The sequence below is a fragment of the Neolamprologus brichardi genome, chromosome 23, assembly GCF_056152115.1.
Source record: "Neolamprologus brichardi isolate AB-2024 chromosome 23, ASM5615211v1, whole genome shotgun sequence".
Classification (NCBI taxonomy): domain Eukaryota; kingdom Metazoa; phylum Chordata; class Actinopteri; order Cichliformes; family Cichlidae; genus Neolamprologus; species Neolamprologus brichardi.
In genome coordinates this window covers 39,130,663-39,141,448 of record NC_142125.1, presented here as the reverse complement: position 1 = coordinate 39,141,448, position 10,786 = coordinate 39,130,663, and the positions used below count along the sequence as shown (strand labels likewise).

Genomic DNA, 10,786 nt, shown 5'->3' with positions numbered 1-10,786 from the left:
GTAAGGACAATATGACACTTTAATTTACCAGCTTTAAATAGACACTCCATCAGAACATCAAAGCAGGGAAGGTGAAGAGAGATTGATAGAATTTCAAAGACAGGTGGAAAAGGGAGGGGTGCGATGGTAGAGGGCAAAAATTGGGTGAAAAAAAGAAAACGGTGACTGGAAATGGTCATTTAGCCTGAGAGGAGAGTGTTTGGAAAGGAATAAAGTGTTTGTGTTAGAGAGGCAGAGAGAAAGAGCGAGCGGGAAGGGGAGGAGGAAAGAGGGATGGCTATGCAGTACATCCGTGCGTAAATGTGACCATCCGCGCCGTGGTCCTTCCATCCCCCCTTCATCCCTCCGTCCTCACCCCTGTAGCCTCCAGCGGCTCCTCTCTCCTCCTATAAGCCCGGATCACCTGCTCGGTGGTCGGTGGTCAGCTTTGGACCGTGGAGTCCCGGGTTTCTCGGCTCGGCGCCCTCCTCCAGGGGTTAGGAGGAGCGCCGGGGGCATCCTCGAGGTTTCTGCCGGGCTTCGTATCAACCGCGAGCGAAAGCCATGGCTCAGAGCGCCGGGAAAGACGAGGCTCGACCCGCTCCCGGATGCCCGTGATGCGGGGTCTGATCGCGCCACAGAACACCTTTTTGGATACTATCGCCACTCGTTTTGATGGCACCCGTGAGTACATGTCTTCCCCGAATCCTCTAAATTTTATTGTGCGCAATGGACATTTACAGCACTTTATATATCACTGACTTATTTACTTACTCGGATCTATTAAAACATTTTTTAGATAAAAGATTAAAATATCCAAACTCTGCACAGAGTGATCCTCCGGGGACATGCAAAGTGCTTGATGGGGATCTAGGACACTTGAAGCTTGCCGATTCTTTAATGAATGAGTAATGATGAATGAAAGAAAGCCCAGACTATTGTTTAACATATGAAAAATTCATCAAGCGCCTACCTGAGACGCCAGCTTATAGAGATAATTTTGCATAGGCTACTTGATAATTCAGACTTGGCCAAAGGAGTTTAATGCACTGAGTACAATGACCTGCAGAAGCCATGGCTCTTATTGTAAGTTTACAATGCATTAAAACCCAAATTAGTCTTACTGGATCATAGCTTTCCCGGTGCCAATTTATTATTACATCACTGTATCCATGATAAGCTGAGCTTTACGGCACTGATTCCTCATATAACACACCAGAGTTTCTATGTCTAATAGATAATGTGCTGTAAGTACTTGAAAGGTTGTATCTGATACATGTCAGTCTGCTCAAAATGCTTCAGTTTACCATGCCACACCCTTTATCAGTCATCTCATTCAAGCACGGTTGAATTAACTTGTTAATGGACTCCAGGCAGCACAGTGGTGCTGCGCCGTCAGCTGGCCTTTCTGTGTGCAGTTTGGATTGTTCCGGCTTCCTCCCACAGTCCACAGACCATGCTTGGCGATTCAAAATTGGCTGTTGATGTAAGAGTGTGTGGTTGTCTGTCTCTCTGTGTTAGCTCCCTGATGGACTGGCGACCTGTCCAGGGTGTGACCTGCCTTGGGCCCTATGATAGCTGGGATAATATTCATGATCCCAACTTGGATAAGCGGTTAAGAAAATGGACGGATGGAGATAACCGATTAACTTCCACCTTCCACTCTCAGTGCAAAGTTTTTATCTTTTCTCAGCTAGCTTGCTGTGTTGTTGTTGTTTTTAAAATTTATGAGTGTATAACCTAATTATGAAGGTCTTGGAAATCAGGACTCGATTTAAAGTCCTTCTTACATTTGCCAAGGAGGTTATGTGACTGGCCCGGCTTGTTTGTTTGTAAACAGGATCACTTAAAAAGTTGCACATGGATTGGCATGAAAACTTTTTGGCAGAGATGAGGCTTAGCCCAACTCACAAGTGATTAAAGTTTGGAGTCAATCCTGATCTAGAGCTGGGACTTTTTGGAACAGTTTCGACATGTTATGTCACAAATAAACGTGAAACGTGAAATCATAGCCTTCTGGATCTTGGACCTGTGGATGGAATTTTCAATCTTGATGGTCGTATTGAGTCCAACCAACAGTCCATTTTCCTCTCTTTATCTTATTCAGATTCACAATGGTTGGAGCCTATCCAGTAGTTATAGCGTGAAAGGACCTGGACAGGCAGCCAGTGTATTGCCCAATTAATGCTTTTTTTGTTTGCTCATACTGGAGATTTTGGCCATCTCGAGTTTTTGCCTCTCGAAATGAGCCTTGACATCTTGATCTGTGAGAAAAACATTTCAAATTGTTAGATCAGCTATAAAAGTCACCATAGATCTATTCATAAAGTAATGGTGCCACCTGAACTCATTCAAAATGCTCTGACATGTGATTTTCCTTTCATCTTCAGAGTAACACTGTTTTAAAAGAAAATAAGCACATTCAGTCAGAGTGTTTTACTGGGACTGTCAAACCAATTAAAACCCAGCCTTTTATTATTATTCACCTGTTCTCACATTCACTGCAAAATTGCTGCACTGTGCATTAGGCTCACAAATATTGCTGTCAATCAGCACATACAGTTGCTTAAGAGAGTTACATAACACAGACCTGAAGGTGTAAATGAAAAGCCTGGACTGAGAGCCGATGCACTGTAACCGCAAGACCTGTTTTCTGAGCTCTAAGTTGAATAAAAACACAAAATAAATGTCATTTGTGTCGATTTTTGTTTCCTGCTGCAAAGTGTTGTGGAAAACTCAAAAGTCTAATAATATTCAGTATGCAGTGTTTTCTGCGAGGCCCGTGCAGTTGACGTCTCATGAGATAGCACTGATTCAATTAGATATTTTTTTCATTTTGTGTCAACAGCAATCAGTTCAAGTCTAAAGTGAGAGCAGAGCAGATTGTTTCTGATCACTTCTTCCAGTCGCCCGGCGGTCCCAGTGCACAGGCTGGCAGGAGGAAATCCATTAGACACACTGTTTGAGTAAGCAGGGATTTCACCCACTTCATTAAGACTCGAGGAGTTGTCCACCTGCTTTTCTTATCAAAAGAAATATAAAGCTTACCCTTCATTAGGAACTGGCCCTGGATTTGAAAATTATTTAACCCAGCTAACAAGAAAGGGTATGCACCTGTGCTTTCTGCAGAATTAAAGTTTGGATCATCCAGGAATCAGAAGGTCCAAGGCAGCAGCTTTAGTACCCATCAAAAAGATGCCACAGGGGGACAGAGTCCACAGAGCACCAGGAAAGCTTCCATTAGCCCTCCGGCATGTATCACCACAGACCTAAAGAGCTAGTCTGCTGTTCGGTGTTCATTTCTGGTGTTTGGTGGACAGTCTGAGACTCTAGGACATAAACCACAGGCTGCCTCCACATGTAACCATCACATGAAAGCGTGCAGTGTCTCCTGGTGTTTCATCAGGAGGAGGGATCCAAAAGGTTTACACTCATGGCCAAACAAAATGTACTCAATAGGTACATATTCATTTTATACCAAGGACATTTTCCTTAATGATTATTTGAATAAATAATCCTTTGATTTCATATATTTACTCAAATTATAGCAGGGGTGGACAGTGTGCCATGCCTTTCTCTCCTCAGCTTAAAGTTTTTGCTTCTTTTTCAATATCAGTCTTGAAAAAATTCCCTCTCACTTCCAAACTGATTCCATCTGATCTTGCATGCAAAACATTACCAGTGATGATCAGAATTGCATACTTGCAATGATATTGGACATGTTTACTGGAAAAAAAGAATCCTAGGAACAACTTATGCAAGTACATTTTGAAGCGCTGTTATTGGCTGGAAACTGCTTTAAAACATATATAAATGATGTCAAAGTCCCGGCTGTACTATTGCAGGAAAGGTAATTGGAATTTTTTCCTTTAGTATTCCCTTCCTTATATACATAAGCTACTGTCTGGAGGTTTGGAGGAACAACATGCACACAAATCAGTTTTGATACCACAGAAAGGAGCATTACAAATAGTGAACACTGACTATCATGAACCAACTGATGATTTATTTATACAGATTTATTCAACTCCCATGCTCTCGGGAGATTCTGCGTACTTTAATCCTGCACAAATAATGGATAAAGTAACAAAAAAGGAGGAAACTCCAGCTTAATATTAGAATCTGCGTGAAATAAGACGAGTGTGGCGTCCATTCAAACACAAGCGGAAAAAACATTTACAACAAAAGTAAAATAAATATGTGTGTTGGTGCAGAAGTTAAACAGGAAATAACTGATGTAAAAAAATATTGGGTGTGATAAGATCCAACACCTTTTCAGTAGCATAAACGTACTTTTCCACTTTTGATTTATCACATTTATTTATCCTTTCTTTGAGTTGCACGTATTTAACACCGACTCGAACCAACCTAAATGATGCTCCTTGCTACAAAAAGCTGATAATAAGAGCAGTTCACGGTGACAGAATTTCAATAAGTGGCTTCAATGAGGCCTGATTAAACACGTGTAAGCATTAATCATAAACGGAATCAGCTACGGGGGATAAACGCGTGAATAGATTGGATGAATGTTGACTTTTGATAAGCAGAAGCTCTTCATGCTTGAACAGCCGCATGTGAATGATGTCTGGGATGATGGTAATGTTGACTTTCTCATTCATGGATTCCCATTTGCTCCTAACCTTTAACAGGCAGTTGGTAAAACCACAGAGGTGGAACTTTAAAGAGGGGCTTCTCCAACCATGCAACAGTATAACTGTACAATGCTGTCAACGGGGGTGCTGTCAAGAAACTGTCAAAGGGTAGGAGTTTAGAGACTTCAGTAACTTTGAGCGAACTTGTCTGAGATCTTTGTGAAGCTGCTTCAGATGTCAGTGATCTTCACACACTTCACTGGTTTTATTTGTCATCACCTATGCTCAGTGACAGAACAGGGGACCTGTTCTTTGTGACTCACAGTGACTCCTCAAATGCCCGTTACCAGCTGAGCAGAAGAGTATTTTTAGGTTGGATCGTCTTGTCTTTTTTTCATACAACATTAACGGAGCAAGACGAAGCAGGGAGACTCCAGGGAATTTCTTGATTTCCTTTCGTTCATTTTAGGAGAAAGCTTAAAATGCAAAATCAACTCTCTTTTAACCCAGAGATACCTCGGTCCACATCATGCATATTTAAACGTACAAAGTCAGCCGTTTAATAACAGTTCGATAGCAAATCTCGGAAAATGTTGAATGTAGCTGTCAGCTTCGTGGCGACAGATTTTTTAACAATTAGGCTTTTGTTCAACAGTATTTTTTAATTTCATGGTTTCTGACTTCCGAAAATGCAGTATAGTCTCCTCATTCAGTCTTAACTGTTGGCTGGGAGTGAGTTCAGTGTGATGCTCTGACGAAGGTCTGCTAGTTTGAAATAATGGACACTTTAACATACCCGGACAAGGTTGTTGGACCTTCTTTTGCCTTCAGATTTTTCTTAACTCTTTGAGGAACTAATTCAACAAGGTGCTAGAAGAACATACGCTGTGGCATTACCAACAATGCACAAGTGGTACTAAGGGGTCCCAGAAAATATCCTATGTACCGTTACACCACGAGCCTGAACCACTGGTACAAGGTGGGATTGCTTGTTGCTTTTATGTTGTTTAGGCTGAATTCTGACCCTATTGTTCAAATGTAGCAGCACAACTCACTCACTCAACCATCAGATAAGATCTGTTGTTCAAATCTTCTATTGGCTTGTTTTGGTGAACCTGTGTGAATTGTAGCCTTAGTTTCTTAGCTGACAGAAGTGGCACCCAGTGTGGTCTTCTGCTGCTGTCCAGCTTCAACATTTTGTGCATTTAGAAATGCTCTTCTGCCTTACCTCATTATACTCTAGGTACACAGAAGAACGTTTGACTTACTGTTGCCTTTGTATTAGCTCTACATAGTGGAGGGTGATCGTGGCTCAAGAGTTGGGAGTTCGTCTTGTAATCGGAAGGTTGCCGGTTCGAGCCCCGGCTCCGACAGTCTCGGTCGTTGTGTCCTTGGGCAAGACACTTCACCCGTTGCGCCAGTGTCCGGCAGCCTCGCCTCTGTCAGTGCGCCGCAGGGTGGCTGTGGCTACAATGTAGCTTGCCATCACCAGTGGGTGGATGACTGGATGTGTAAAGCGCTTTGGGGTCCTTAGGGACTAGTAAAGCGCTATATAAATACAGGCCATTTACCATAGTCTCTTAAATACCCGCTGACCTCTCAAAGCAACAAAACATTTTCATCCAGAGAGCTATGGCTCGCGGGATATTTTCCCATCCCTACTCTGATGATCACTTTAAAAGTCAGCAGGTTGTTTTGACCATGTATACTCACCTAAACTGGGATTGGGTTGCTGCCATGTAACTGGCTGATTAGTTGAACAGGTAGTGACAGATGAGTGCATGTCTTGTAACAGCTTTAGATTCCTGTTCAAATAACTTGTAGGGAAAGGTAAAACAAGTCACAGCAATTGTGGATGTAAATGAGGCCAACAACAGTCAGGAGCACTTTGCTTTTGGTTGTTAGCTTGGTGTAACTGCAGTATTTAAAGAATTTATAGAAGATTTATCAAAACTTTACAAAATCAAAATGTAAAAGTGCTTGGCAGACAGAGACAATTAACACAGTTATCCATAACACGTGCATTTTTAATTTATGGATGCCTCATTTTTTTAAATATCACATCATCAATACATCATTACTGTGATACCTGAGGCTTGCAGCGTGAGCACGTTCTGAATAAATAACATCAGCTGAAAGGTCAACAGAGAGGCCAACAAAAGCTGCGGGAATATATGTAAATGTATGCGTCGGCTGTCAGCATCCAGACAACGTGTCAGATACAGATCAGATGTTAATAACAGGTGATATTTTAGGGGTACACCGCAGGTCACGCTGTTGATAAAAGACCAAAACCCAGATAGTAAAATAGCTCAGACTCAAAATGACACTTTAATGACTAACATTATAAAACCCACGCACAAGTACTGCACAATGACAGCAGGAAAACATTTTAACTGAGCAAATATGGAAGTCCCTTCACCAGAGCAGAGAACATTAAGCACATTTTGTCCAAGTAACTATCAACATATGCAAGAATTAAGTGTTTGCTTTGCATTAATGTTGGCCATGCAGTAGCTTTGAGTTAGCTCACACATCTGCTTGCTTTGCGTTACTGGAGCTTCGTCATACGTGAAGCTGTGGGCTAAATAGTTTTGAAGCTGATCGGAAATGAAAACGTGTTTTCAGTTACAGTCGAGGAAACGCGTCAGAGAGCGGCTTTAATAACCGCTATCGTCCAGCTTTCAGTGCTTTTATTTGTTTGTTCCCTTTTCATTTCATAGGCACAGACAAATTCAGCTATAAATGGAGGCCAGATTAAACGCATATTAATAATTTTGGTCAACAGTGTGTCTACTGTTTGATAGCAAACCAAGCCCTACATACCACGTAAGGACCTGGAGAAACGTATCCATGCCTTTGTTACATCAAGGTTAGATTATTGTAATTGCCTTTATACTGGTCTCCATTCTGCCATTGTTCACAAACTGCAGCTCGTTCAAAATGCGGCTGCGCGTCTCTTAACTGGAACTGGCAGGTTTGAGTCTATTACTCCAGTTCTTTCCGACCTCCATTGGCTCCCTATTCAATTTCGTATTGATTTTAAAATCTTATTGCTCACTTTTAAAATCATAAATAACACCGCGCCCAGCTATCTTACGGATCTCCTCAGCTTTTATATCCCTGGGAGAGCGCTTAGATCAGCAGGCCAAATGCTCCTGGTGCGACCTAGATCTCGGCTCAAGACCAGAGGTGACCGCGCATTCGCCGCTGTCGCACCCTACCTCTGGAATAACCTCCCCCTAGCTATTCGGGCGTCTGATTCAATTCAATCTTTTGAATCTCGATTAAAAACTTATTTGTTTAGCCCCGCCTCCTAGAGCCCACATTTAGCCCCGCCTCCTAGAGCCCACATTTTTAGTGTACTGGAACTTATCTTTATCACTTTGTTAATGTTTATAATTTTAACCTTCAGCATTGTGTGTGGACTTTACTGGTGCCTACTATGCCTGGTGTATTATTGGTTAGTTATGTCACCCGCCTCTTAGTATATTTTATTTGTATTTTGTGCTTTATATTTGTATTTATTATTGCTCTAACTCATTCTGTGAAGCACTTTGGCATACCTGTGGTTTTTTAAATGTGCTATATAAATAAAATTGTATTGTATTGTACAGTTTCTGCACTTGATGTTCAAAATTATCAATATTTCTAAAGTGACCTCAGCAAACATGTTGTGCTGTGTGCTGGGCTGTGATTGGCTAAATGCCAGTTGCACAGAAAAAAGGTGTTGCTATATGAGGCAAAGTCACAAAGTAAATTATATGAGAAAACATTTAAAAGGGTAAAAAGGAGAGATTGTTTTATATTCTTATATAATATTAGAACTATAATAATTATGGTTCAGTAGACGCCTCCAAACGGGTGCTGCAAACAAACATGTAATGTTTGCGGCCTGTGTGCGTGCGTTAGGCTTACATTGTGCGTGAATGTGCTGTGGCAGGCTGTCGCTGTCAGTGTTATCAGTAGCAGGGTTTATCGGGGTTCCCTAAGCCGCTCAGGGGCTGAGTCTGAGCGGTTTTGTTGTGCAGTTCACACGTTATTACACCTGGATTGTGTTAGGGATGTGACAGGCCTGCCTAGCGCCTGGGGAATGAGCAGAAAATAAAACAAAAACAAAATACTATCACGGCATAAGGCCAAAAGGAAAATGGAGGGGCACAGGAAACCGTTTCCTCTGTAAGCAGATCACGTCTCTGAGGGAAAGTGTCCATGTAACGATGAGGCCGACCGCCGCATGTGTGTGTAATGAGCTCTGTAACCTTGCACACAGTGCAGAAGCTGAAAGCATCACACGTTTAGGTGCAAAGATGTGATTCAGCATTTGCAGGAAGCTCCTTCTACTCCATTCATTTATGTTTTCATGAGATTAAAAGTGCAAAGAGGCTCAGTGATATTTTGGTTTTTTGCAACTACTCTTTTGCTTTGTATTAACAGCGCAAAAATATATCTATTCCCAGTATTTCAAAAAAATGATGAGTACAGCGTGGGGTAACGTTGTCTGCAAGCATTCTGTACATTTGGTAAGGGTGTATTTCCATGGTTTGGATTAAGCTCTTTTGTTCCCATTAAGGAGAAGTCTGAATGCTGGTTCCTTGGCTCGGTAACAAGCAAGCTAATCACAGCTTTGGATGTGGGATTAAGAATGTGGATGTCATCTTCTAGAGCCAGGAAATGACTGCATCCATAACAACGAGAGACAGAAAAAATGCTTACAAAAAAGCAAGAACCAAGGCTGAAGATAATGTGCTGTCAGGGTTCTCAAAGAAATAACGCTTGAATTAATACATTGTTTTCTTTGTTAAAATGCTCTGCGGGTTCCCTGTGGAGTTTTTGACTGAGTAGTGCTTTGGAGGAATGCTTTTATGAACGTGTTACTTACTCTAGGTTGTATATAAAAGATGGATAAAGCCACCATCATGTCACTTATCAAATTTAGCTTTTTGGTTACATGTTTTTGTTTGTTTGTTTAGTTTGTGTTTAGAGCCATTAGTGAGCAAATTTGGAAGAGAAGGTAGAGTTATCAGCTAATGTTAGCAAGCTTGCTATGTTAGCAAGCTTGCTATGTTAGCAAGGTGTATCTTTATGCTTTTAACATGGGAGACTATGGAAACTAACTTGTTTTGAAGCTCAGTCACACTAGAGTAAAATAAGACAAACTGCTGTAACAAGGACAAATTAGTGGCTGCCCATATGATCAGCTGACTGGCTGAATTTAGTTTTGCTACGTTTTAGCCGTTGGAGGTCAAATGTAAGTAGTTGCACAACTAGCTGGCTACCCAGAGATTCAGTGTGCAACACCCTAAACTTCTGGGTGAAGACTTTCAATCACACGTTTGACTCTGCAATCCAACTGATTGCAGTCTCGCAAACACTTTCCATCCAGTTGATAAATGCAGAGAGACTGCCAACTAGGGGTGGGTTTTTATAATCGATTTATCAATTAAAATCGATTCTGGCTTGGATAACGTGAAATCGATTCATTAAAATCCTGAATCGATTTTTTAATATAAATTTATTTTTCCTGAAATGCCAGAATCTCTAGTGAAACGTCACAAAATTTCAACAACCACCAAACAGCTAAGACAGTAAATGAGAGCAGGAACATGGATCCTGCACAAAGACGTAAACACACAGCGCAACCCGCAGATCAGAATCAGTAAGATGTCGCCTTTCTCACCTGACGGCACGGACACGGTCGGGGCTGAAAGCCGACAGCTCACTGATTCTGATCTGTCGGCGGGTCCGCACTTTGTGTTCACGCCCTTTTTGCGCCGATTCTAAAGCTGTTAGTTTGATCTCTCTCCAAACAATATTGACCGAACCAGCAGCAAAAGAAGATCCAAACTACGCTTCACATAAAAATTCCCTCTGACTTTTGCTGTTTTGCTTCCACCACGATAAAATCACACTTCATGCACAGCTCTCTCTCTCTGTATACAGATTTTTAGACAGTTTCCCATCTAAAAATCTGTTTTCTGCATTATTCGCTTGCTTGTTACGCACAAGTCTACCGTTGTTTACAGTGCTGTCGGCCGCTGTTTTTTCCTTTTACTTACTTCCGAAAAGAAAACCTAATTTCTGCCGTTCAATACTGAACAAATTAAAACTTTTTAAAATTATACAAAATGCAAAACGCTCAGCTGTGTCTCTAATAAAACCGCTGTAACTTCAGAGGTAATGTTCATATGTTGATCAATGGTTTTCTTTCGTTT

General features: G+C 41.5%; 1 protein-coding gene across 1 annotated transcript in view; it reads left to right on the top strand.

Annotated features, from left to right (window-relative positions):
- The first annotated feature begins 410 nt into the window (after positions 1 to 410).
- Positions 411 to 10,786, top strand: part of LOC102779710 (voltage-gated delayed rectifier potassium channel KCNH8-like) — a 51,346-nt gene continuing 40,970 nt past the window's right edge. The window contains exon 1 of the mRNA XM_087836698.1: positions 411 to 663. Within this exon, the coding sequence (XP_087692824.1) occupies positions 588 to 663 (76 nt within the window). The 5' untranslated portion in view covers positions 411 to 587. The remainder of the gene's footprint in view (positions 664 to 10,786) is intronic.